This window comes from Pipra filicauda, unplaced genomic scaffold (assembly GCF_003945595.2).
Source record: "Pipra filicauda isolate LSUMZ 115617 unplaced genomic scaffold, ASM394559v2 scaffold287_size946512_pilon, whole genome shotgun sequence".
NCBI classification, from domain to species: domain Eukaryota; kingdom Metazoa; phylum Chordata; class Aves; order Passeriformes; family Pipridae; genus Pipra; species Pipra filicauda.
In genome coordinates this window covers 764,898-792,866 of record NW_024104406.1, presented here as the reverse complement: position 1 = coordinate 792,866, position 27,969 = coordinate 764,898, and the positions used below count along the sequence as shown (strand labels likewise).

General features: G+C 46.9%; 1 protein-coding gene across 2 annotated transcripts in view; it reads left to right on the top strand.

The window, feature by feature from the left end:
* Nucleotides 1–27,969, top strand: part of HCN4 (hyperpolarization activated cyclic nucleotide gated potassium channel 4) — a 135,127-nt gene that overhangs the window by 28,403 nt on the left and 78,755 nt on the right. The window contains exon 1 of one of the 2 annotated variants that reach the window (XM_027723659.2): nt 13,531–14,383. The exons of the other annotated variant lie outside the window; for it this stretch is intronic. Within the exon in view, the coding sequence (XP_027579460.1) occupies nt 13,683–14,383 (701 nt within the window). The 5' untranslated portion in view covers nt 13,531–13,682. Of the gene's footprint in view, nt 1–13,530; nt 14,384–27,969 lie in introns of those variants that run through there. 2 annotated transcript variants of the gene reach the window in all.

Here is a 27,969-nt window from a genome sequence, read left to right as displayed (position 1 = left end):
ATACTAAATTAAAGGTGAATCTGGATTTTAAACATGCAAACATTTCAGAACAGTGACACATCCTGTATAATAAACTAAACAGCCCTTTAAGGCTTGCTTTAACACAGGCAACTCAGAACAGATGAGTCAGTGCTGGAAAATTGCAGATTATTCCTTTTTTCCGTCCCATCCAGTGGAAAATAAGGAATATAAGCTTTTTCCTACAGCCACCTGCTGTCATGTGAGTAGTAGATGGTTTGATAGCTCGACAGGCAGTGCTCAGCTTAACTGCCTCAGTGGCTGAAGTATCTGTTTTAATCAGTGTTGCACAGCACCCTCTTCTGCTGAGAGGTGCCGAGACGTGGAAATCCCTGGTCTGTCTCTTTTCCTGTCTCTGATGGGCATTTATATACTGAAGAACAAGGTAAGTATAAAAACTCAATTACAGCAAATAGGGAGAATCAATAAAGGAATGGGAAGCTGGCAGCCACACAGGTGGGGGTTTATCTCCGCAGCAGAGTCCTGACACACGACATTACAAGAACATGGAGTGCTCAGATGAGTTATGAAGATTGATATTTATGATTATGACTTGCAATTGTGCTATTTAAAAAAACCACCTATTTGGTAATGAAAACCTGCTGGCAAGATCTGATCAAAGAGGTGAAATTGCAGGAAGAGTAAAATAAGATCAGTAAATCAAAAGCTCTAAATCATCAGTGAGGCACACTACAATTAGGGCTGAACTGAAGAAGGCAGAGTTATTGGAATTGCAGGCATAAATCCATGTCATGCATGTGCTGCCATTTGTTCTGGGAAACACACGCTCACCTCCAGCGTTTCCAGACTGAGTTCTGTCAAGGGCAAAAAGATAAGGACTGTCTCCTAACACAGTGATTCCCATGGACTGCAGCATGTTTCAGTTCACCAGAGGCTCCACGGGCTGTGAGGATCCCATTTTCTTCCCTCAGGCCCATGGAGCACATGGGAGTGTAAGGGCAGAGAGACCAGGTGTAGGCTCAGACAGCTTGGCTGACATTGCCTGGGAGACTGTTCATTGTTATTGATCCGAAATGCAAAACAACCTTGGAACAGCAGGGCCTTCCACCTTTTCTGACCACAGCCTTGTCTCTTTCCTTTTTTTTTTTTTTAATCCCACTTGCTCTGTTTTTCTTAGAAAACTTCCAGTTCCTAATGATCTGCTTGCCAGTGTAGGGAATCTGCAGCACAGGCCCTCTGAATAATGCAGTGCCAGCTCTTGTATACTGCACTGTTATATCTTTCCTTACACACTGACAGAAAAAAATGTGAGGCTACCTAGTCATAAAATTTCAGCCTGGGATTTCTTTTTTTGGCCAGAGATGCCTACTTAGAATGTTCCTATCAGATGGAGATTGAAGTGGGTCGTTCCAGTTTCAGTGGTTGTGGCAGCTGGTTCATCAGGTTTAGTGAAAAGAAACATGGCTTGGAATGCATTTAGGGAAATGCTTAACAACAGCTGCTCTCAGTTCAGTGGCAACAGCTGGATTCTGGGTCTGAGAGGCAGTGTTGAACAAGCACAAGTGGAGAGGAATAGCTTGTTCCAATGGACTGATTGTGGCACGAGGAATTGGGAAATCCTGTATTTTAGTTCCTGGCTTACCACTGCTTTGCTGAGAGGCCTTGGTGAAATCTTTCAGATTCTCTGCAGTGAGCATCTTACTCATTTCATCTCCTGTAGCAATAAAACTTGCCTCAGTGAGCAGTCACAAAGGCTGGGAGCTTGATACAGTACAGATGAGCCTTGCTTAGAAAATCAAGCAGGGCACATGGATTCGCTGTTTTAATTTTTAGTAGAGAGGAAAGCTGTCCCAGCAGTGCACGTGGGAGGGATAATATCTGCATTTCCTGTTCTCACTCAGGGAAAACACAGATGGAAGACAACTTTTGTCTATTTTCCCCTATTTCAGGAAATGCTCTCTCTTTAGTCCCTTTATAAAGAGGAACTAGAATGAAAGAGTGGATTTATAAGGGAAGGACCCCTCAAACTAATTTGGATTTCTGGGGATCTTTAGCTGTAGTAATGTGCTACAGAATGGTGAGTAACAATTAGAAAGTGACAGCAAGACTTGAATTCTGGGTCCAACATTGATGTGGTAGCCTAGCCAGAGTAACCAATGTTCCTCCTTGTCCCAACACAGCAACCAGACAGAAGGTGCTGAAGTGAATTTGTGCACCTACTGTAAGCAGCACCTTTGGTGCAAAGGAGAGTTATTTCAGTAGCTCCTTGATTGTCTTTCTGTGTGTACTGCAAAACTGCTAGAGGGAGCTCAGTAAATGAAGGGTTAGTTGTTATTCAGCTTTCGAATGACTCCATCCAGTTCTCTAAAGTGCCAGTTTATTACTCATTTTACTTGGCTACAAGGCATTAATAAAACATGAAGGCTAAAGCTGACTTCATTGCACTTGGAAATCCATGCAATATAGTTACACAGACTGGGAAATCTCATTATTTTGCATTCATTTTCTACAGGAGAACAAACATGTTGCATCAATGAAGTTTACTGTTTGTGGGGTTTAGTTTAGATTCACCATTAGGCCACACTGCCCCACTCCTGTGAAAAGCAAAGAGACAACCCCTAAGAATTCATTGTGAGTCTTTCTTTGAAGCAGGTGTGTATTGAAACTGGAGTTGTGATGGTCCAGGCTGGTAGAAGATCTCAGTATCTCCACCATCAGCCCATTTTAGGAAGAGTGTGCCTGTGCTCCCAGCATGTGACTGTGTGACCCCAGGGGATGCTGCCCCTGGGTGGTATCGGCACTGCAGGTCAGGGCACTGCCAGGGGGGTGCTGGCAGCCTTTGGAAAGGAAGGAAATCGGTCCATTCCTGGATTATACCACTGGCTTTACAAAGGACACAGCCAGCACTTGGCTGAGATCCTATCAGAAGCACAGCACAAGTGTGTGAATGGCCAGCTGGCTTTCCCAGCTTAGGAGGAAATCTTCAGTACTCAAATAGATGACTATAACCAAAAGCAGGATGCTGACTTCTGAGGACCACAAACCTCCTACAGGACAAAAACTTGGATAAATATGATCTAGTTTGCTCCAGCTGGGAAGTGTCAAAAGGAGTCCTAATAGTTTACAAACCTCTTGGACATCTTTGAAGAGTCATCAATAAATACAATAAGGGAGATCTGATTTATACCCTCCATTTGACTTTTGAAAAGGCTGTGGACAATCCATTCCTTGAGGAAACTAAGCAGCCAAAGGAGATAAGGGAAGTTCCTAGTATGGGTAGACAAAAGAAAGGGATGGTAGAAGTAAATAATCAGGCCTCATGACAGTGCCAGGAGTTCTTTAGGGATGTCAGCAGTTGAGCATACTCACAAATGACCCAGAAAAGGGTGTGAGCATTCTAGTCACTATTACTGTTCATTTGCTTTTTCTGTTTTCCAGGATTTAATATAGAAAAGAACATTTTTAACATTTACACTAACTTCCCGTGTGACATGATCTGGGACTAACCCAAATTGATTGCAGATTCAAATCAAGTATCTGGGATTGAGCTAAGGCAGACCTTTTATAAAAAAATATCTAATCTTATTTTTTAAATTTCCTGTGACAGAGAATCTACAAAAAACTTCATCATGTTAATCTAGAGGTTAGTTGCCCTCAACATTAAAACTTATTAACTTAATTCTGGCCTGAAGGCGTGGAGCTTCCAGGCAGCATCTCTTTTGCAACTACATCTGCTGGTGTGAGGATTCCTCCGTGTTCAGGTCTCCACCTCTCCATGTGGGCACTTACAGATTATTATCAAATAATTACTTACATTTCCTTTTGCTTAACCAGAAAAGATTAAGCTCCCAGGATCTTTTCTATTACAGTATGTCTTCTAGTTCTTTTCCGCTGAGCAGGGTCTTCATCTTAGATTTGGTGCTAACACCTTCTCCCACGAGTCCTGAGCAGAGTTTAACCACCTTTTTGAGAGTCTTCTGCACTGGGAGACCTTCCCAGCAGAGGGGAAGGGCAGGATCACCAAAGCTTGTAGAACAGAGAGTAAGTGCATGGTTGAGGACTACGTGTTCCAGCCTAAAAACCTGCCTCTTGTGGAAAGCCAAAATAAGCTAAAGAAGTCTTCAGGCTAATTAAAGGCACAGGAAGGTGTTTTAACAAATTCTGTGTCAGCCCTAGGCTTGATGGGAAGATCAAGTCTTTTCAAATCTCACCTTCTTTAGGTCTCACAGCAAGACTCAGTCTGCTCTGTTCATGCTGCTCCAGTCTTCTCCCTTTCCATGTTTAATTAACGTACTTTACTACATTTTCCAGTAGAAAAGGCCGTTCTCTAGTACTGAAAGGTGTGGGTGGCAAACACCTGCTCCAAACCTTTTCTCCTTCTGAGAAGTTTGAATTTATAAAAGCAACAACAAAATGGTGAGCTTTTCCTCCCCATAACTCACAAACTGGGTATTCTTATCACCACACATTTCTAAATAAATCCTGTCACCTAATCGTGTTAAGTGAAGCCTGCAAATCCAAGGAAGTAGAAGTTTGTTGCTCCGCTGAAACAGGGATTTGTGAAGGGTTTTGCAGAATGGTGAGAAACAAAGACAGAATTAACAAGCACAGAGGGGGCTAATAAAATATACAATATTCCTTTGAGCAGACTCTGAACAGCAGCTTGTCAAGCATCAGCTGTGACATGAAGTTGCTCAGAAGGGGGAAAGTGGTGGTGGTTGTTGTGTAAGCTGAAGTGCTCCCTCTGGAGTAGAGTGTGCACTGAGATGTCACCAGCTCCAGAGTGCTCTCCAGTCCGACATCTCTCCAGGGGAGCAGCAGGAAGTGGTGGTGGTGTCCAGGTGTGCTTTACTAAGCTGGTTTGTCTATCTGGATGTACACAGGGGTGTTACAGCCCCCCTGAACAGGAACAGAACTGCTCGTGTTCTGCAGACACCACCGGAACACGGATAACCTGGGAAGCTGAAGGGACAGATGGGCTGTGTGACCTCGGGCAAGGCTGTGTGCCAGTTCCAGTGAAGGACAGAAGTGCTCCAAGGCATTCTGCAGTGTGGAACTCCTGAGGGCCCAGCCAAGCCCAGGGTGGGGCACTGGAGCAGCTCTCCAGGGCAGCCTGTGTGCCCAGCAGGAAGCAGCTGAGCCACAATCAAGTGGCCACAGATTGCTTCTCCACATCATCCCGCCACAGGTCAACCCTGTGTGGGGCTGCATACACTGTCACATCATCTAGAACCCTGTCAGAAAGATTTAAGCTTTTTTCTTAAAAAAAAAAAAAAAACAAAAAAAAGAACTGTTTTCATCCTCCTAAATTGCAGATGGTGAAGCAAATGCCATTTTCCTGTTTCCCTGGTGTCCCACAGGAAGCATCTTTGTGAAGTTGCTCCATTGAACAGAAGATTTAAGATACCATCAGGCAGTAGGAGAGCACAGGAGGGAATATGATTCTGTCAGCTAATGGTTTAGGGGAAAATCAGGAAGGCCTGTCTTCTGTCCTGCTCCCAGGAGTGTTTCTACAATTCACATGGGAAAGGGCGTTGTGTGAAAAGGAGACAGAGTCCAGGAAGCAGCATCTATACTCTGTGTTGTCCTGCCCTTGCAGTAACATTAGATGCAGTTTCTCATTGATTTCACCAAAAAAAAGCTTCAGTCTTCACAGAAGAGCCGGGTGAGCGGGATCCCTCCCCTCACAAAAACACACACAGGGCTGCCATCCACTGAGCCACGTTTATACAGTGATGAACTGATACCATCAAGGCAATGGCCTCAAGAGTCTGCAGAGCTTTGTTTAAACCCTTACACAAAGGTCAGCAGAGTGTTGAAAACAAATGAAAACACAGGCTGGTAAAATCAATCAGTGGGGAGTCCCTGGGTGGGCAGGGCTGGGCACTCCCTGCTGCTCATCAGCTCAGGGAGCATCGAGCACTTGGCATTGTTTAATCAGAGCCAGCTCCCGTGGCACTGGGGAAGAGGAAATCTGAGCTAGTCCTTGCCCTGTTTGCCTGAGAACCAGGGAGATGCCTGCAGGATAGATTTTAATTAGCACAAGGCCATACAGTCTGAATGTGGATGGCAAGGGGCATCCAGGGAAGGGCAGGGACAGGTAAGAAAACGCAGAATGAACCTTCTGCCTCCACCTTTCTGGGTTTACTGAGTATTTAATCTTTGACAAGTGTACAGCACTTGCACTTCCTTTGATTTGGAAGTCCAAATCTCATTATTAGCCACTTGGGTAATACATTGGTTCCTAAAATACCATTTAAAAAAGAGGAAAAAAAAGTGCATTTTCTCTTTTTTTTTTTTCCCCTTCTACACATACTGCCTTCTTGTTTCCAAAACCAGCAGGTTTTGCTTTATCTTTCAAAAGAAGGAAATTCTTTTTTTGGTAAAGATAAGGTTTTCAGAATCTCAGCTTAGGTGGTTGAGATGAAGAATGACCATAAAGAATCTTATAATGGAAGTTCAGCCCCTCCTTAATGGTGGCACTGCAGCACAACTTTATCATCCAGGTGAATGCAATGCAGACAATTCTCCCCCTGCCCTCTTCCCATGTCCTTACAGAACTCTGCCCTGCTCTTCTGCTTTGGATCCCCCCTCCTCTGTGTTTTCCCTGCCCTAGCTCCTCTCAGCAAAGCTTTCTCTAAACCTAAACAAGCAGAAAGGAAACAGCACTGAGCTGGCATTCAAAGAGCACGAGCTTGTTACTCTGCTGCCATGTTGTGTTTCTCTGCTGGGTTTTGGTCTCAGCTGCATTTTCTAGATGCTTCAGTAACACCTGTGCTTAAACAACAGTAACAAATGACAGACAGAGGCCCAAATTGGACCTGGAGTGCATTTTTGATCCAGAATTGAGGCAAAAGCTTGATCAGCTCAAGCACAAATGTGCATGTGTAGACATAGGCAGGCACAAACTCCAGGAGGTCACCTCCAGATTTGGGATAACCTCCAGATTTAGGATAACCACAAGACCCTTCTGGTGCTGAGTGGGCTCCAGGCAGTACCCCCAAAGGCTGGTTTCGAAAAGCAAAGCCCAGACAAAGAAGGCCTTTATTTTAATCTCAGAATGATTTGCAGCCTTATCAAGTGAAGCCTTTCCCCTTTACTTATTGACATTGCTGGTGCTGCTGCTGAGCCACAGACATGGCAGTGGCACAAATCACTCTTCCCTCCAGGATAATGGGAATGTCTCGAGGACTCAGAGTGGCCTAACCTGTTTGCTTGTTTGTAGAGGATGTACTTACACCAGTAACAATGAACTGCAGGCAGAAATACTGGATCTCCCTTGCCTTTGGCCTTGTTTTCATGGGCAGTGAAGTTCTCCTCCATTTCAGGTACCAAGTGGGAGGGGTAACTGCCTGAAACACCCCTGTGTCTGTAAGGGGCAATGATCACCTGGGATCTTCTGCTGGAAGCTCTTCTCCTGCCATATGGTTTAGATGTGCTGACTAAGCCTGGCTTTGCAATTTGGCTGTTCTTAGGAGTTTAGAAATTCTGAATCAGTGTGGAAATGTCTGAGTTTGTTCTCCAAAATCATGACATGCCTTCTAGCTGCCTGCCCGAGGAAGTGAAGCTTACAAAGTCATGCCTGGTACCCATCAGGCTGTCAGCTCCCTCCTACTACCATTGCAACCTGTTTGATGGTTTAAAACTAATTTGACAGAGGGATTTTGTCTCAAAGAAAATATCTTCCTACATAGGAAGTAGGTGGCTGGAGTAAAGAGAGAATTCCTCTTGAGTCACAGAATCATGGAATTAAAGGGTAATTTAGGTTTCAAGGGATCTCTGAGGGCCTTCTGCTCAAAGCTGCTGCAGCCCACGGCACCAGCATCAATAAATGACTAGACCATGACAGTCCAACTGTGAATTATGGAGGAAAGGTTTGTGTAGGATCCTGCACATCAGACATGGTAGACTCCAGTCACAAGGCATAAATCTATGGGACATTTCTTCCATTGCCATTTTGCTCACACAGCATCTTGTTTCTAATTAGTATCTTATTTCAAATTTTTCAGTCTTCTGCCTGTCTTCAGCAATTGGATGGAGGGAGGCATTGCTGAGGTACATCCATGAGGATTATGAGTTCTTAAGTCAGAGCTGTAAAGTGCCTGACAGTTGGTATGGCTGGAAACTTTGGTTTTGGAAACATGATGTTGGGTTTGTTTGATTAACTACTTCTGAGGAAGAGAGAGGGTTAAAGTCAGCCCTGGCAGAAGGCAGCTCACTAAGAGCAGAGTCTGGACGTCCCCAAGTTGGAGGCTGCCACTGCTGTTGTGGGAGACAGTGGCACATTTCCCAACAAATCCAGCGCTGCATGATAATCCAAAATAGTCCAGTTGATGCAGACAGGAGATGTCTCGGTGGGACAGGCTCGGGAGAGGATCCCTTGTTCTCTGTGAGGCTGCAGCTCATGAAACACTGGTGAAAGACAGACTCATTTGACAGTCACTGAGCTGATCCAGACTGAGCAAACCTCCCCACGCTGTCTGAACCCAAACCTGAATAATTGCTCATCAGGGTAGAAAAATAAGCTAGTGCTTGGTTTCTAAATGGAAATTTGATGGAATATACATCTGGAAGGGAAATTTTATTGAAGTTCAAGATGCAAGCTCAATAGGAGCATTTCACTGTGAATATTGGAGAATTCATTGGTAGAGTTTAGACCATAATGTAAAAATTTTATAACCTAAAAGTAATTGTGTCTAAATCATATAGTTGCTCCAATCTCAGCAGCTCCTCTGTGTCATTTCTCTTCTTCAGAGCTTTGTATATGGCTACCTGTCTCTGCTTTTCTATTTCTCTGAAGGTTTCTGTTCTCCAAGGGGAACATTAAAGGTCAGGTGGCGAGATGCTCATGCTAATCAATCCGTTCCTAGCTAGGATTTTCAGCTACTTGCTCCAGCAAGGATTACCAGCTTTTGCAAAACATCTCAACATCCTGAAAATCTCAGGGGGGTATTTTCTGCAGAGTCTGTGACTTCTTTCCATAGACACCAACGTGGCCGATTCTTTGGGTAACATTTCCTTTTGCAGTCCGGGGTGGCAAAGCTGTTTGTCAGCTGTAAGCACATTCCAGCAACCCCCTTATATCCTACACAAGTGCTCATATTTTGGTCTTGCTTATAAGGGTGAAGAGAGTGGGATTGCTCCAGATTTGTTTACCACTGGAAGTTGGAATGAATATTGCTTTCCAAGCACTTCCTGATAGAAGCTTTTCTGTCCTGTTGTGTATCTCCTCTCCTGCTGCTGCCTCTCTTGCCAGGCTCCACAGCCTGTCGTTGTCAGGGATCTGTTCAGTGTCTCTCTGCTCCCACTGATGGACTTTGAACCGTTCTTTCTGAAAACCCAAGGCAATTCTTGCACAGCAAAGCTGGACTTTTCCCTTCCATCCTGACATCCAGCTCTGTGGGACTCTTCCCTGTCCCCCTGCCCTGTGGGCTGGCTCCCCTGAGCCCAGCATCCCGGCCTGGATCTCACTTCCCATTGCTCAGCTGTTTCCTTGATCCAGACAGATGCTCAGGTGCCCTCTTGGCTCTGCCCTAAATAGGCCTCAGCACATGTTCCAGCAGTTCAGTCCCCCACTTTACAGCTCCCATAAGGAACAGCACAGAGCCATAAGAAAGCCCTGGCTGAATTTCAATGAGTACAGTGTGACAGCACACTTGGGTAATTAATAGGGCCGAGGGGGAGATAGGATTTGTGTATTTATCATTATTATTTCTTCATTATCTTCTAGGTATAATATAAGCTGCAGAGGCAGCAAATGCAGACTCTACCAGGAAAACTCTAAGGTAGAATTTCCCTGTTTTGTAGTGTTGAATATTTCATGAGTTTCAAATGCCAATTATGAGTTACTTGCTGCCTGCTAAGAACAATAGGCAGCTTTGAAAGGACTTGCTCCTGTTCTTCCAAGCTATACCACATGTTCATTGACTCCATTTTCATCTGAGAATTTAGAAGTTCAAGGGTGAATCTCTGACCCAAGCAAAGGTGGTCCTAAAAGACCAGCTTGCACCGCTGCTGTTCCCTGAGCTACAGGATATCAGATTTGATGGCTCTCAGTCTATTCTTCTGTAGTCCTGGCTTCATTTGGAACGTCATTTTTCACATTTGCATTGCAGCACTGGCTTTTTAATAAAATAGCACCATATATATATATTCCATAAATACATATTCCATATATATCTATATCTGAGCTGGCAAAATTCCTTCAGAAACAAATGAATCTTTGGCTGCTTCACCTGCATTCTCTCTACTAAATCCATTCCCTTTGTATCTATGCCAAGTCTTGGAGCAGAGTCTGACAAATATTGTTTAAAGGGAGGTAACTTCCCTCAAAAACAGTTCTACCTTTTCCTGACAGGTGACTTCTCTATACCCCCTTTGAATGTACTGTGAGCCAGTGATAGGTAAGACTTAGACCTCCAGCAGGCCTGGCTTTTCTTAAATATTCTAAAAATATGTCTATAAAGGTTCATTTGCTGACATGGAAAGCACTGCCATAATGCCAGCAATAAATTATGTTCACGATAGTAGTTTCATACCATTAGACAAGGATAATTCCCATCTCCCTGCACTTAGTTCTTAGAAGGCTCTCAAATAAAATATCATTACTTTGAAGTCCTCTGGACACAAAATTGTCATTACATTTTAAGGACTTGAAAAATTCCTCTGAGTTTGGTACCTGTAACCCCTGTAAGTTTTTAGAAGTGTTTAGGAACCCAAACTCGGAGACAGAGGTGCACAAAAATGTACCTTCTGGACTGAGCACCTTGGGTGATTCCACGAAGCTTAATGCTTTATAGAGAGATGTAAAGGTACCTGTGGTCTGTATGCGTGGTACATAGCCTGGACAGTGGTGGCTGGGAAGTGCCAGCCAGAATTCCAGGCACGGGGATCTCTGGGTGTTTCTGGAATGGTGCAGCAGAGTGCCAGGCCCTGACTCAGTCTGTGCTCCTGAGCATTTCCTTCCTGCTGCAGAGGTGATGCAGGAGGACTCTGCTGCTCGGCTGCCCTGTTGTGTCTCTGTCAGAGGATCTGATTTGTGTCACCAAGTAAGGCAGCACTCTGGGAACATCCCAGGAAGGCCAGGGAACGGAGTGTGGGGATATTCCGAGCGCTGGAATACCTAAAGCTGAAGGAGAACAAACAGCTCGATTCCTTGAGCACGTCCTTTACTGCTCTGTCATTCTCTCGGAACATCAGGGACTGTCTTTAAGAAGCTGCATCAGTTTTGGATGCTGTGCACCTCGTTAATCAAAACACAGCCTTTTGGAAGGCACTTGATTGCAGCTGAGGAGCACAAGTGCTTACACCTCAGCATCCCCAGTGCCTGGAGGAGGGAACAAGAAGAGGGAAAAGACCTTTATTGCTCTCACTGGCCTAATTCACGTTATTTGATCTCCAGGAACATTTGAAAATTGAGAGTTATTTCCCCAGAAAAGCTTGTTCTATCAGAAATTGTGAAAAAAGTAATACTATTAAATAATATTTGTGCTGGGTAGCTGCACTGTAGAGTATTTGAAATGAGTCACAGCCAGTCTGGGTTGTGCCAGGAGGTGGGAGGAGAAGAGGAGCAGGTGAACACATCAGGAAGGGATTCAGGAGAGAGCAGGCAAACAAAGATGAGGAAGCATGTGCTGTGTGTGTGTGTGTGTGTGGTGAAGTCACTGCTGATCATGGCATTTCCTAAAGGAAATGTGCTGCTTTAAATGGCAAAGTTACCTATGGCGAGTGACTCCTGGGAGGGAAGAGGTGAATATTTGCTCAGGAAAGCAGAACTGCAGCGGTGGTGACGATTTCCTCCCTGCTTGCAGTGGGCATTCCTTGCCTGTGTTCAGCCTCCCTGTCTTTGCCTAGCAGGTGGGATCTTAAATGTCTGAAACAACAAATATTCTAGAAAGCCTGAAATGCTGAATTGACACAAAAATATATACAAAAGTCTCTCGTATGGCCAAAAAGATTCATAATTTAACTCCACTGGTTTCAAAGGCTCGACACTAGGAAATAATCCGAACTAGTTTATCAGTCTTAAACATCACAGGATAAGCAGCCACTCCCAAATAAGCACAGGCGCGGCTGATTGCTACCTCTTTACCTCCTTTTCTCCGAAAGCCCCCTCTCAAATACCAAAAGGGAAATGTCTGATTTCAGCTGCTTTGGCCTCTGTTACACGGGGTGCATTGTGGCCAGCAGTGAAGGCAGGAGGATTCCCACGCGGAGCTGTTCTTTTCCCAGGAGCGTCCCCCGGAGCCGCGCCGGTGGCGGGTGAGCCGCAGGAAGTGCTGACTCAGGTGCCCACTGGGAAGTGGGTTTCCCCGCGTCGCAGGGAGAGCCCACGCATCCCACTGCCTCCGCCAGCCCAGCCCAGCCCAGCCTCCCTCAATCCAGCGGGGGAGCTCTCGGAGATGCGGCTTGCTTTTATTTTTTTATTTAATGGCTTCTACAGATCCAACCCCGCAGGGGAGGCACAGTACCGGGTTTGCATGGCTAACGGGGAGCGAGGCAGCCAAGGAAAAAAGATCCTTCCGACCCTTCGGCACTCTGCGGACGGGTGCGAACGCAGCTTGTTCCCAGCAGGCAAACTTCTGCTAGGCAAGACAGGCACTCCCCTAGCCCCTGTTTTGCATGCAAGTGAGATTTTCAAGGTGAACCGCTGCTTTCCCTTTAGATTTGGAATCGCCCCTTCCCACAAAACCCCCCGTGCCCACACAAGCAAACCTGCCCTCCAGCAGCCACACCTCCAGGAGGAGTAGGGATCGCCCGCATCTAAGGGAAAAGGAATATTCTCTCTCCTATTTATTTTTTTTTTTCATGTTTGTGATGCTGCTATTTTTAAATTCGCGGCGGCCCGGTGCTCGTGGCCGATAAGCCCCGGCTGGCCCGGAGCCCAGCGCTGCCCGGCCCCGCGGCTCCGCAGCGCCCGGTGCCCGCAGGAGCGGCGGGAGCAGCCCCGCGCCCGCCGGGCGTTGCCCCTTTAAGAAGCCCGGGTGCTGTCTCAGGTAGGCAGAGCCTGTGTGCAGTAGTCGCTCCTATGGCAACCCAATAGAATGGGATCGCTTCATGAATATTCCCAGGAGCAGGGGCTGCATGAGGAATAAGTGATGACAGTGATGTAAGCAAGCAGTGGCCGCTGCAGGTTGCAGTTCATTGTGTTATTGGCCGGCAGGTTGAGGAGTTTGAGGCACCCGGGTTTGAGCTTCGCTTTCCGGATGATGTCTGCCCGCCGGGAGACACGGCACATTTGCATCTCGAAGCCAACATGGCAAGGCGGCTGCTGCTGCCGCTACCGCCCTCCCTCGCCTTCCAGCCAGGAGTGTGTGGCTCTCCTCTAGACTTCTTGCCCAGTGCTCAGGATCTGAGCAGACGGGGATTGCAGTAACACTCACCAAGGGAAGACAAGCAGCAAGTAGCCAAATCGGGACAACGGGGAAGAAGGGGGGGATTTTTTGCCTTCCCTCTTTTTTGTTTTTTTTTGTTTTGTTTTGTTTTGTTTTTTTTTCTCCTTCCCTTCCCTTCTGGATGCAGAGGCTGTGTTTTGATGCAGAGCCTGTGGATGCCACAGCCTGGTAAGGAGATGACACGCCAGTCTCTGGTCCCCTCTGCCCCTTGAGCTGGGGGCAGGGGCCTGGGGGCAGTGCCGGTTCCCCTCCCTGGGCAGAGCGGGGGTCTCTCCCTCTCACTGAGCAGCAGCAGCAGCAGTATCGGCCATGGACAAGCTGCCCCCCTCCATGCGCAAGAGGCTCTACAGCCTGCCCCAGCAGATCGGACCCAAGGCGTCGATCATGGACGAGGAGGATGACAGCGACAAGGACACCCGGAGGAAAAGCATCAGGCTGAAGCCACTGCCTTCGCCCTCTGCTGGGAGCACCCGGGCCCTCGGGGGGGACCCCGGCAGAGGGGGGGACCCCGGCCTCCTGGAGACGGAGGCCGGCGGCAAGGGCGCCAAGACCAGCACCAACGGGGACTGCCGCCGCTTCAAAGGGAGCCTGTCCTCGCTGACCAGCAGGCACCTCCACGACGCGGCCGAGGAGAAGAGGCTGATCGGCGGCGAAGGGGAGCCGGCCTCCCCCAGCGAGGACAAGAGCCCCCCCGGCAGTGGGGAGCTGGAGCAGGGGCTGCCGGCGCCCCCACCGCCCGCGTCCCCCCCGGAGCCTCAGCAGCCCCCCCGGGCCTGCTCCTCCACTTCCATCAAAGTGGAAGGAGGTGGAGGGTGCGACCAGATCACCCCAGATGAGGAGCAGAGGCTGGGCCAAGCCGGTTTCATGCAGAGGCAGTTCGGGGCCATGCTCCAGCCGGGGGTCAACAAATTCTCCTTGAGGATGTTTGGCAGCCAGAAGGCCGTGGAGAGGGAGCAGGAGAGGGTTAAGTCTGCCGGGTTCTGGATCATCCACCCCTACAGCGACTTCAGGTACAATCCCCCCCTTCCTGATCCACTCCAAACCAGCTGGTCTGCCCTTTCCCACATGACCTCCTGCACCGTGCACCCACCCCAACAGAACTTTCCTTGCTCATCTCCTAGTCAGGGGAGCTGGAGGACACATCCAAGATCTGCTCCACTCAAACAATCTGCAGGTTTCATTTACATTTAACCTTAATTTTAGTGCCCCACACAATTATTAATTTTCAGTTGTGTTTTTAAACCAGCAAATATCTCTTGCTTTGGCTTAATGTAAGGGGAAAGGCTCTCCTTAAGTTCAGTGTAAATGGGGAAAAATGTTCCCACCTGATGCACAACTCCAGACTAAAAGCGTGGTGTCTGCTGCTTAACTAGTCCTACATGCCCAGTTCAGAATGTGTGCTCTGCCTGACTAATGCTTCCCATTTTCACACCTCAGAGTCCTTTCTCCCTTTTCCTTCCCCAAGAGTTAGGGAAGGATGTTGCTACTGTTGCTGCTCCTTACAGTGTCTTACTGCAGCATGGCTTGTCAGGAATTGGTATGTGCAGGGGATGGCAGCATTCATTGAGAAGGAACTTAACACCTTCAGAGTCTTACAGAGAAAGATCCTCTCTTTTGCGTGTGTACATCCTTATTTCCAAATTTAATCTGGATAGGGAATAGTTAACACTGGCTTTATGAAAGTAATGGCAACATTTCCATGGAGGTTAATAAGGAAACTAACTTGTAAACCCTAGAGCCAGTTATTGTGTAGTTCTGCACAGCAGAGGGGTTGTGTTTGGGTATTTCTGAGCAAAGTGTCATCTACTGCACAGGTGAATTGTCCTCTGCAATATGTATGTGAAGTACTGCAATCAATAATTAATTACTTAGTGCAATCAATGGCTAAGGTTTATTGCTTCAACTTTAATTACAACAGGCTTACATCTCACATTTAAAAGCACATGGTAGAAGAACATTATTCAAACACGTATCTGTCACACTACATGATTTTATTGAATTTTTGGACTCTTCACAAGAAACCTGGTAATATTCCCTAAAATACAGTCAGCAAGGTAATTGCAGGAAGGAGCTCCAGGGTGGATTTGGGTGCCCAAACAGCCATGTCAGAAACCTCTTGACACTACCTATTAGGGATTTAGCAAGTAGCCCACACGCTGAGCAGATTCAGCACTGGCACTGACCAGATTCCTTGATATTTGCTTGGATTAACAAATGTTATTAGAAGGCTATGTGAGTTGGAAGACTGCACTGTCATTTAAATTCAGTGCATTCAAGTGTCCCAAGCACACAGCTGAGTGAGCTTTTGAGGGCTTCCAGTAGCTACAGCATTATACATAGTGCTTGCAAGCACAATCCTGCCCAATCCCAGACTGGAAGGACTATAAAATAGCCTCCCAGTTGGGACTGATCGAGCAATAGCTCACAAACACTGAAATGAGACACTGATCAGCTTTAAAAAGAGCAAACCCTAATTCATACTCTTGGCTGTAGATCTTTGCGTTATTTGCCACGAGTCTGGAGTTAAAAACTAACAACTGTGTTTTCTTGGGTTATTTTAGCAAGGTGTTCTCTGTATGTCACACCCTCAAGGAATTTTGGATTTAGTCTCTGGACTGTATTTGGATTTATGCAAAAGCAGCATTCAGTTTGCATGTCTTTGTGTCTCTGTATAGTGGGTTTATTCCCTTCCATCCTTATGACTGTTTCAGCATAGAACCAGCCTGGCAAACTTGAGAGCAGTAGCTGAGTTGTAACCACCTTGCCCAAGGTGAGATGGTCCTAAGAGTTTGGATTTTTAAGGTTCTTACTGAACCAGTGCTTATTTGTTAAAATGATGAGGTAAGTTTTTATTTCTGAGGCACTTGGCCACTCCTAGCCTTGCACAAAGGAATGAAATATGCTGGCAAGCTCCAACTCCCCCCAGCCAGATGATCCCACCGAGCACTGAGCTGTTGTGTGCATGCAGATCTCTATGAATGCATGGATGACTCTTGATATTAGAACATAATCCTGCCCTGACGTAGCTGGGAATTTGTGCAGAGAAGGCACAGTGAGTTGGGTGTCTGTACCCTGGGGCAAGACCTGCTTGGGGGCAGATTCCAGGTGGGCTGATATCTCCCTGCCTTGTGTTTCTTCTGAAGTGGTGTGGAAGGCCAGCACACCGACATGGGCTGTGTCCCTGCTGTCACCTGCCAGCCTCGGATGGGGCAGTGGGACTGAGGGTGCACAAGGCCAGGGGGAGCTGGAGGCACCACTGTCTGGTCAGGAGGGATATTTTGGGGGGAACTTTGCTCACCCCTGTCCCTAGATCACTTGCAGCATGTCTGCTGGAATATGGATGCTGCTTAGAGAACAGGTGTGGGCTTCCAAGGAAAATGACCTGTGAACAAAGGCTGCCTTGAAGGAGAGGAGTGGGAGCCTTCCAGATTCTGCTCGGGCTTTGTATTCCTTCTTCCCCTCTACTAAAGCATCTGTCTTGGAAACAACTCACATGAATACGAATAGCGTTTTTTGACCTCTGGAATGCAGCAGACTGCACCAAAGAGCAGATATTACCAAAATATTTGCAATATCCTTGACCCAAAGGAGTGTGGTTTGTGCCTTGGGAATTACGCAGTGCAATGCCCAGTTGCTCCGTGCTAGAGATGGGTGCAGATCCCGGAGCAGTCGGAATGATCATGGAGGAATGAGGCTCCATTATCCTGCACTTTGCTGTCACCAAAGCTGTGTAGCAGCATTTGGGGTACCAGTTTCAAGTTAATAATTATTTAGACCCCGAGCTTGCTTTCTGTCTTTTTGGAGAAACCAGTTTCCCCTCTGAGAGAGAGGTGCATCTCCAGGCATTTTGGTGGAGCTCCAGACCTCGTGACTCCTGTCTCAGTACAGCTTGAGATGGGAAGTTTTGCATGGAACGCTCCAGCCCAATTTACTGCTGTGAAATGACAGTGGTGTAATTCTCTGACTTCATGGAGTTGCTTCTCCTTGCACTATGCGAGAGGAGTTCCTGATTTAGAATAGAACAGAGGCTTTCATCATTGTCTCATTAAATTATCATTTTAGCATCTAATATGGCTAATTCCAGTGGCAAATCTATGACCCTCCAAGAGTAAAGCAGATTAATATAGATTCAGGCTCTGTTGATTTCTGCTTTTAGTCCATTGTGAGGGGAAAAGACATCAAGTGACCTTTATAAAAACCAAGCTCAGTGCCCCTGAGTACTCCTGACTAATGCAGTGGGCTGGTTCTAGAAGCTCTTAAAAGGTGTCTAATGAAAATCAGAGTACTGGCTTCTCTTCTGAGGTGCAGATGTATGTGCTGGCTGCTGGAGTTTGTTTGCATCTGTGGCTGATCGCACATCGGTGCAGAGCCAAACTGTATTTCCGAGATCAACATTTATCTGTGACTCTGAAAGCTTTTTCACTGGGTAGATAGCATTGTTATGATAGAATTGTTATGTATTGCTTAGAGGAAGCATTGATCCAGTACAATTGGTTTAATAAAAAAATTCCAGACAAACAACGATCTGTCTAGTTTGTAGCTGACTGAAGCATATGGGTTGTAGCTGCTGCCCAGAATTGCTTGCAAAAAAAGTGTAGCATGCTGCTTTTAGAAAGACCTGAGAACAGATACACTATCTGAGGGACCAAAATAGTCCAAACAGTGGATGTAAATAGAACTGCACATTATTCACTGCCCAGTAATCTATTAACTTCTTCACAGAGAATAGAAGCTGCTGTCTCTTTGAAAACAATGGAAAACATTCCACTCGGTAACACACACAGCTACAGATTTTAGATTCTTTTTTCTTCTCTGTTCTCCCTTACTTGTGATACTTTCCTGCAAACAGATCCATTATTTCGTTTGCTTCCTCTGCCAGAACTCCCTGGCTGCTGGGACCCTGGGGAGATTTCTGTGGCACCAAAAAAATAGATGCTCAGGTGTGAGGTATAAGGTAGGGAAAGAACAAAATCATTTGCTTCCCGTCATGCTGCAGTGTCATGCAGCCTGCCTTCTTTGGGGGAATCAGTGGGATCTACTAATTACAGTCCAAACATCTGTACCCAGTATCACTGGTGGGACTGAGCAAAGATGGGAAGGATGTGTGGTTACCTTTCCCACTCTCCTGAGCAGACCTGATTTCCAGTCTCTCTGAGTGCTGCTCTGTCTGGAGACTCTTTTCCCTGAGAAGCTTTTCCCTGTTCTGTTAGAAGGGTAAACAATTCGTGGAGTGTCCAGCAGTGCTCACTGACTTTGGCAGCTCCCTGAGGTGGGTGCTGCTCCCTGCTCTCAGACAGTAATGCCCTTTTCTACCCAAAATGCTGCTTCTTGTGCCAGCCTCGCTTCATTCCTGCCCACGCTCAGGGGCTGCCCACAGTGGCAGCTCTGATCCCATGACTTGCCCTCTGCTCACAGCAATGAAAGTGCCCATTGTGTGAGCTGAATGTACAGCACATGGAGGTTCTGGGTCAGGGAAAGCTCTGCATGGAGGGGAAGGTCAGGGAGCATTGGAGTGGCAGCAGAACCTGTGTCTGTTGTTGGAATCCAGCGGGAACTGTGGACAGGCCCAGGTTTGGAGGGGCAGCTCCCAGCCTTGGATCTCTTCTCTTTCTCTCCATGCTGGTGGTGTGTTGCCTTGGAATGACATGGGGATGCTGCAAGCCGAGGGGGGAGTCAGATCCTGCTGCCTTTGCTGCAGAGAACTTTCCTGTCAATTCCCAGGGCAGTTTGCTGGAGCAGAACGAAGGGATCCAAGCAGGAATAATATGAAGAATAATCCAAACTGTGCTGAGCAGCATGGATTGGGTTTGTGTTGCCTCCAGTGGGCTTGGAATCGAGTTGCAAGAGAAAAAATGTGGTTTTGTAGCCATGAACTAAGGGAATCAAACTATTGCAACCATATTTCCCATGTCCATGGGCAAGTCATCACATGCTTCACACCCCAGTTCACATGTGGAAAGTAAATAATCCCACACTAGACAATCCATGTAGGAATATAGCTTTGTGTATGAGGCAAGTTCTGACCCAAGCTTGAAAACAGGGAGGCCTCAGTAAATGAAACACCTCAGTGTATCCCCAGGATATATTTTAAGACTATGATATAATATTATGGTATTTTCATGTATGTTCACATGTGGAAAATGACATAAAATAACATAAATAAGTACTAAAGCAAACATTTAGATTTAACAAAGGGCTATGACTAAGATTTTCTGCATGAACTTAATTCAGGCTCTTCATACCAGTCCCTACCAACAGATGAAGACGTTATCTCTTCCATAGAAGCCCATGGCTCCCTCAGTGCACTCAGGGATGGTTCCCTTGGGAAAAGCTATTTAACATTTACTCCACCCCCCTTGTAGGATAACATACCTTTTTTATTACATCTTACTCAGATCCTAATCTGGGGGGGGAAGGTTAATTTTTCTCTTGTTTTTATTTTTCGCACTTATAAAATATTCAACTATAACAGCAATGAACATTCATTTCCCTTTGTGACACCCTGGCTGGGAAACTGGTACTGTCATGCCCAGGTGAGAGTGGGGTGGCAGAGACTTGAAGAGACTGAGGTCAAAAACATCCACGACCTGGTGTAGTGGAACTGAGGCCCAGGCTGGCAGAGCAGGAGGCCTTGCCCAGCTTCCCTCGTGTTCAGAGCTCTGCCCTGAGGGCACTCCGGAGGGAATCAGCCAGCCCTGGGACCCAGAAGACAAGGGCACAGGGCTAATGGCCACCTGTTCTAAGAGCAATGGGTGCTTTGAGAGGATGGGACAGTGTGATTTGGAGCATGTCTTAGCGTGGCTGGGGGGGCAGCCAGACTGGGAAACAGCCATGCCGGTCCCACCCGCCCTCTTCCCAAGCTCTGGTGGTTGTTAGTTTGTCTGTTGTTATAGCAAAAAAATAATCATCCCTGTAAACAATGACATCATGTTCTCTTTAATCATCATCTAAGAATATTACTGTAATTACAGTTTTGGATTGGGTGCTCTGTCTGTCACCTCTGCTGGAACTTTTTGGCAGAGGGGGAGTCTCGAGGGCACCACTCACCTGCCCTGGCCATCACATCTCCTTCTGCAGTTCCTTATCTCTTCCACTGCAAACCTGCCAGATTGTGCAAGAAATATAGCTCCTATAGGAGATCTCTTCCCTGCACACATCTGCCTCAGGCCCTTCCTCCCATCTTGAAGGAAGCATGAACTCTCTGGGAAGAAGTGGTTTGAACCATATAAAGACTGTAAAAAACCACATGTACAGCTAACCTCCCTTCTGCTGTTTCATTTTGACTTTGCAGTCCAGTTCTTAACACAGAGCTTTGTTCAGTTGTTAGGGTTTTAAAAAATAAAATCAATCCTTATCCTCAGCATAATAATATCTCTGGATTCATTGGCAGGTGTGGATCTTCCCAAGGCTGTGCTGTGCCCTCTGCTCTGAATTCAGCAGTGGCCATGGCAGGGAGTTACAGCAAGGGAACGAGGATGCACCAGATTCCTGGGTGACTCTCCAGGCTTCAAAGGGAAACACGCTCTGCCTTTAACAAACTCTCTGATGTTTTCTCCTTTTCACCTCCAGCCCCACTCTCTCCAACCTGTTTTTTTCCCCATCCCTCGTTTCAAGTTTATGTTTCTCATCCCACCAGCCCCATCTCCATTTTCTAGGCTTCTTGTGGCAGGATTCTTGTCCAGCCAGTCCTACATCCCAATATGCAGCTTAGCATCTGATCACTAAGATTTCATCTTAGTTTTTAGTATCTCCCCTCACCCCTTGCAATGTTCTAGTTGCAGTGTGCTGACTTGGCTCTTTCCTCAGTCCAGTTCCAGTCTCCATCCTTATCCTTCAGGTTTTTCCCTGGGTGGGTCTCTCCAAATTTGTTCCCTCTCCTTCTAAATATTCTTAGTTGCTCTTGTCCTTCTGACTCTTCAAACAATCTCAGTTTTCTCAGTCCCCTTCCTGTTTTAAGAATTGATCCTTTTGCCTAGTAATTTAAAACCCTTCCACATTATCCTTCTTTCTATCCTTGGACACTCACTGCCAATGTTCAGACAAACTCTACTAACATTTTCTGGTTTTCTGGTTTTTAAACTCGAAATACCTCAATCCTCGGAGGTAAGTATTTAAAACGATGAATTTGTATAGAAGCACAATCTCCACTGCATTAGTATGAAGCAGATTATATTTGAGGGAAAAATGTGTTTTCTGAAGATGTTTGTTAGTAGATAGACATGGAATCAGTGTAGGATTTCTCAGTACTATTATCAGGAGGTAAACTTGGGTTTTCAATACCATGTTATTCTGGTTAGGTAACTGTGCTAGTGCTTTCTGTGGCACTGAGGTTTTTTCTGCTGTGGAGTCATTGCTGCTGCACTGAAATCCATTTATTATGCAGATAAAAGAGTGATCTTTGTCTGGAGATAACATAGTGTCATTTTAGCTTGAAACCATTGAAATTTGTCTTTGTTTCTGATGTGTTATGAGCATCTCATTAGCAAGTCCATGAATCCCTCAGTTTGCTCTTGAAACCAACTATCTGAGCTCTCATCTCTGCCAGAGCAGAGATTTCTTCCTTTCTCTTATTTTTGAAAGCTGTGTTGGTGCCAAAGCAGTTATAGGTCAATTGAGTTATTGTTGGTTCTAATTGGCACTCTAACAAGCTATTAAATCAATTTACCTACAGATGAATGTCACTCAAAAAGAAAGGTGCCAACTGCTTTTGAGAACTTCAAAAAACCCATTTCCACTGCTGAGTGCAAGGGAAAGGCCAGGCTGGAGGGAAGTGGCTCCTGAGAGTGGGAGATTTCACCCCTAAATGCTCATGCCTCGAGGTCTGTGGCTGATCACGGTCCAGGCTGTTCCTGTGTGAGGTAGGATGAGACTATTTCCAGAACTCGAGGCCAAGGAAAGAATTAAGAAAATCACCAGCTCTGATGGGTGCTCTGATATCCCTTTCCTGGTCTGTAACAGAGCATGGGCTCATTTCCATGTGTCCTCTCCTGCTTCCCTCCCACACACACGGTGTGACTGCTGGGGCAGGTGCAGTATCCACAACCATCTCTCGAGCCCGGCAGCACCCACTGGGGACATCACTGCCTTTTGGCTGTCTAGGGATCTGTGACTTCATGAGATGTACTTGCTTTAGTTGCAGAAGAGTCAGAGTCATTATGGTGAAGGGGTTCCTTCTGAACTGTTTAGCTGACCTCTTCCCCGCAGCTGCACAGCGCTCACAGCCACGAGTCAGAGCATTTCTTACTGAGATGGTTGGAAAACAGTCACTTGGCAGCCTACAGGGCAGGACGAGGTTTCTTGCCCGGGTGGCACTGCATGTTCACCCTGGAGGCTCCACATCAAAGCTGCTCTGTGTATGACAAGCATGAGGAGTGCCCAGGTGTCCTTATTGAGTGGGCTGGATTTTGGTGAAGCATGAGGCACAGGAGAACACAGCTTGGCTCTGTGCAGCTCCACATCTCTGCAGTGCTGACAGCACTAAACCCGGGGTTTGTCAGCAGAAACAGCACTTAGGACTCCAGAAACAGAGAAGAGGGAGCAGATTTGTGACTGGGCTAACAAGGTGCTGTTATAGAGACCTTTTCCTGCCCTTTAACCCAGGTTTGCTACCTGGGAAGTGCCTTTTCAAATTGAAATTACTCATTCAGTGCAGTACATTCACAGTGGCTGACATCAAATATGGTCACAGCTCCAGGCTGTGGGAAGACCAGGCTATTATCTCCCAAGGAGACCCTGCAGGCAGCGGGGAAGACAGTGCCGAGAGAGCAAAGCAGATGAGCATCCAAAGGGGAATTCCAAGGTCAGCTTGAGGGTCCACCACTTGCACATTATAGGGGCACAGCAGCTTCCCCAGCGATGTGCAAAAGCTAATCTCATTTGTGGTGACTCGTCCAAATGTGCTAATTAAGGATTTAAATCTCTGCCTCTTTGGATGGAGGGGTTGTCTGTGTTTGTGCGTCCATTGTTACAGAGCTCAGAGGCAGGAGAGGAGCTGCAGGTTGCCAGCTGACTCCAGTGTAGGAGCTGGAACTCCTGGATTTTGATTTTCACAGCTGTGCTCAGGGTGCTTGTGACTGCCAGGGAATCGGTGGCTGTGCATGGAGTAACTCCTCATCCCTGTGCTCAGCTCCGGTGGGGCTGTGTGCAGGGGAGCTCTGCTGGGAGTCGGTTCTCCTGGTCAGAGCCGCTGTTACAGTGTGATCCTCAGCTCCACCTGAGCACGGGGGGGGAATGGAAAACACGGTGAAGTGCATTTGGATTTGCCGGGGTGTGGGGAAGAAATGTCTTGCAAAGTTATCAGCGCTCCAAAGCTCGGGAGGGAGATAACGGCTGCATTCCAGAGACTGGGGGGCTCCAGTTAATAAGTCCTTCCCACATGATTTCAGGGCAAGGCGCTCACTCATCCCAGCTCTAACACTGTCACCCAGGGCAGCGGCTCAGCTGCGAAGGAGCAGCGTGTGCGTGCTGTGTGTCACCGGGGGACGGGGAGGCCCCTCATTATCCAGCCCTGCTCCGTGTGTTCCCTCCCCTCTGTCCACCTCCGTGTCCAGCTGGAGGTGGTGCAGAGAGGCAGTGCAGTGACACCCTGGCTCTCTGCAGAGCAGCAGGAGTTGCACAGCGAGGCAGTGCAAAGGCAGTGTCCTGGACCAGCTCTCCCAACAGTCCAGGTGATAAGAGAAATGATAGTGATGACTGTCTCAGGGCAGCTTTTTTAACGATAGCAAACCCACTTTCATTAAGCACAAATTCCTGATGCTTGACCTTTCCCCCTTGCTTTCAGGTACTTATGCATGCACAAGTTAATACTTCTATTAATAACAAGAGGAATGTATTTTTTCATCCTTATTTTTCTGTGAATTGTGGGAAGGGCAGGAGAAAGGACCAGTCTAGACTACAGATGATGGTCTGTTCTCCTTGATGCCCATACAAAGCATTTGTATCATTCTCCCATGCTCATTTAGCTGCAGATGCACTTTGAATCATAAGCAATGTATAACAGCCAGAAGGACAAGCTGGAAGGCAAATCAGGCATCTGTTTTGGACCCTGTGAGCCATCCTGGACAGATACTCTGTGCCTTGATTTCTCCAACTCTGAAAAAGTGGGGTACTGCTGCCGGGGGGCATGGAAGGTGCTGGAGGACTGTAAACTATTTTAATGTAACAGCAGATGCCAGAGTAGATGTCAGCAGGTGTGTGGTTGTTATCTACAAGGCAGTTTTGTGAGAATTTCTTCTTGATTCTCCATTTTTGTGTACTGCAGTAGATTTGGTCTCACCCCTTGTCCACCTTTTGTTAGGACCACAAAAATTAGTGGCTCTATGTACTGTTAGGTGATTCCTGAGTCATTGGCTCCTTTGTCTTAACAAGGAAAGTGGTTACCAACACTCTACATTTCCGTGTGTGGTACTGTATTGTCTGGCATATTTAGAACTAGGCTGGAAAAAGATAGGAAAAAAGCCTTCAGGGAGAGGGAGACAGGAGGAATTTTACCTTTTATGTCCATAAATGAGAATTGTGCAGCCCCTGCGTGGGGTTTGGAGATGCTCTAAAAAGAAAATGTTCCATCTCTTTCTCGCTAGTCATGTGCTCTGCAAGGTGTGCTACCCTTTTCTTTGGGAATATGTGACTCCTGACTTTGGTAAACACTCCCAAATAACAGGTCTGGCACAGAAGCTGGCAAGATGTCTGTCCCTTTCTGTGGTGTGGCAGCCTTAGAAACATCCCTTCAGCTGGCTGACTGTTGAATCTTCTGGATAATCTGTTGTGATCTTTGGCTTTTAGTGCAAACACAAGTGTGATTGGGATCGTGCCAGCCTTGGTCAGGGCCATACAGCGTGTATGCTGTGGTTAGACATGCTTAAACTCCACATTTGGCAGTGACTTTTGGCTAAACCTCGACTGATTTTGGACAGTTTCTAGTCCTCGCTTTTGCAAAACCTCATGGAAGGTTCCACCGTTGGGGTCGTGTATTCCCTTTGTGACTGAGCTCCTCTGCTGTCCCTTTGCAGCACAGGCACTCCTCTCTCATCTGCTCCCAATCCATCACCCAAACAGGGTGGACTCCACTGCCTTCTCATTGTCTGTAGGAACTCACTGGAAGTTGGGCCCAAGCCTTCCAAACACAGGCAGCTCCTTTAGCAGCACAAACAGGAATTTGGGCTAACAGTGGCAGATGTGGGAATGGCCTAGGACTCCTGCTTTTGAACAGGGGATCTGAAAGCCTCATTTGCAAGTAAATTCACACAGCCAAATCTGCAGTGCAGACAAAAAAAGATTTGCCTTGACATCATCTGCCCTGCTCCCAGCTCCGCAGTCAGTCAGGAGAGCAACGCACAGCTCCAGCCTCTCCAGCTCAGCAGAATTAAGGCTAAGCTTCATCATGAGCTAATGCAAGCTGTTCCCACCCCAAATAATTGGCTACTGGATGCTTTGTGTCTGTCTAACCATTGCTGCATGTGGGTGGATGTGTTGTGTGTGTGTGAATGAGTCTGCTTGGGAAAGTGATACATAACATCGGGGGTGCATTAATAATACAGTGCCTTGTGAATGATGGGGATGTGAGCACTGTAAACCAGAGCTGGGCACGTCAAACATCTCTACAAGGATCACTCTCACCGGTACCACAGGATGGTGATTCCCACATCCAGACCACCACTGCCTCTTTTTTTCTCTTCCTCCCACCGTGAACCACCTTGGGAGTCTTTCTAGTCCGATGTTTCCCAGAGCTGAAATTTCAAAGCAGGATAAAAAGCAGCAAATTGTCTCAAAAGCTCAGTCCCCCAATCAGCACAACCCTCTTTGCAGGGCCTAAAACCCCATGGTGAATAGAAAAGACGATGCCTGTCCATGGGCATTGCTGTGGAGACACAGGGATGGAAGTCATGCCTGACTTGGGGACGTAACCCCTCTGGGACTTGGCAGCTGTTCTAGGGTATTACTTTCACAAGGCTGAGCTGTTCTGAAACACTTCCTCCAGTGTAATCATCACACACACACACTCTCTCAGTAATGGCAGCCCATCAGCATTTCTTTCCAGTTTCCTAGATAAGAAGTGCAGAGACAAGCTGTGAAAGAGCTCAACAAGATGCCTTGACGTGAGTCACTCACATTTCCTCAGCCTGGCCCACAAATAATCTCTAGGCCTTGCTTTCTCTACACATCCTTGTGGCCAGGATTTTTCCAGGGAAAGGGCACCTCTTTGAACTAAGGACAGGTGAGTGGAAACTTGTGCCTGCCCAAAACCTGGATACTAAGATCTGCAGTCCAGTTAGGGAAAAAGACATATATATATATGTTGGCTATACCTCCAGTTGTCCAGTTCAAGGTGGAGCACAGCTTTCCTACAGCTGGTCCAAGAGGAGGGGAGAGAAATCTTTATAAGCTCTTTGAAAACTGTGTTTTGAAAGGCAAAATATATGTGGCCTGGTTAGCTCAGGAATCAGAAGGGAGGATATTCCAAATGAAGTAGTTTTGTAGCAATATAAGATACCCTGATCCTTATAAATCCGTGGCTGTTGACAGAGCAAACTACTCGCCTTTCCAGGCAGGCAGATATCACTGCGAATAATTGTGGTACAGTTCAGATAATGTACTTCAGCTTTACTCAGGCCCTGCTCTGGAGCTGCAGTTGGATGTTGTTCTGCTGCATTTCCCCTCAGCATTGGCCTTGCTACAGTGCTGGGTAAGGGTAAGGTTATTTCTGCACACACTGAAGTTCTTATGGATACAGAAGGACTGACGATCATTTCATTGAAATTAGGTTTCATTAGTAGACACATGGGGCCAAATGCATGGGTGAGAATCCATTGCAGCTCGTGGGGGTGACACTGGGAATCAGTTTTCCTCCTGGGAAGCACCTCAGGCCGGTTCCCTACACGTACCTCCGAGGCACGTGTGGGCTCTGTGTCTGGCACTGTCTGAGACCTGCTAATGCTGCACAAGGCAGCGATTCCAGATTACATTCACAGTTTGATGTTTGTGCAATGGATCTTCAAAGCAGGGTTCAGTGAGCCCGTTGCTCCAGCAGGGGTGTTTTAGAGCACTGAATTTTCTGCTCTTCACCCACAAAACAGCTATTTCTGATTCACTGATGTCTTGCATCAGGAGATCCCTAATTTACTATCTGAATATCTAACGCGTTTTCGATGTACTTGAGAGCAGAGCTAATCTGCTCTCTGCTTTTCCCGGACTCCAGTGAAAGACCCTCTGCTGTTCCCCACCGGAGCACTGAGGATGTTGGCTGGAGTGGCTTGCAGAGCTTTCTCCCAGGTACCCTCATCACTGAACCATCTTTCTCCTGTTCCTCACCCTCCCTGTGATCTCCCAAGTGCCAGCCAGTTGGGCTGAGTCACAGCACAGACATTTCTGGTGGGATGAAACAAGAAGAACCCTGGCTTTTGCCTTGCTCTAAGCTTACTGAAACAGAAGGACTCGATTAACTGAAGAAAACCTTAGAAATCACGGAATGCAGCGTTACTGAAGTGCACAAGTTCCCAGCCCATTTCTGTGGTACCCCAGCACATCCCTGCTCCCACTGAAATCAAATCCTGCTGCAGTGGCCTTGAAACTGGGTCCTGTGTGTGCAGAAATAAAAAAC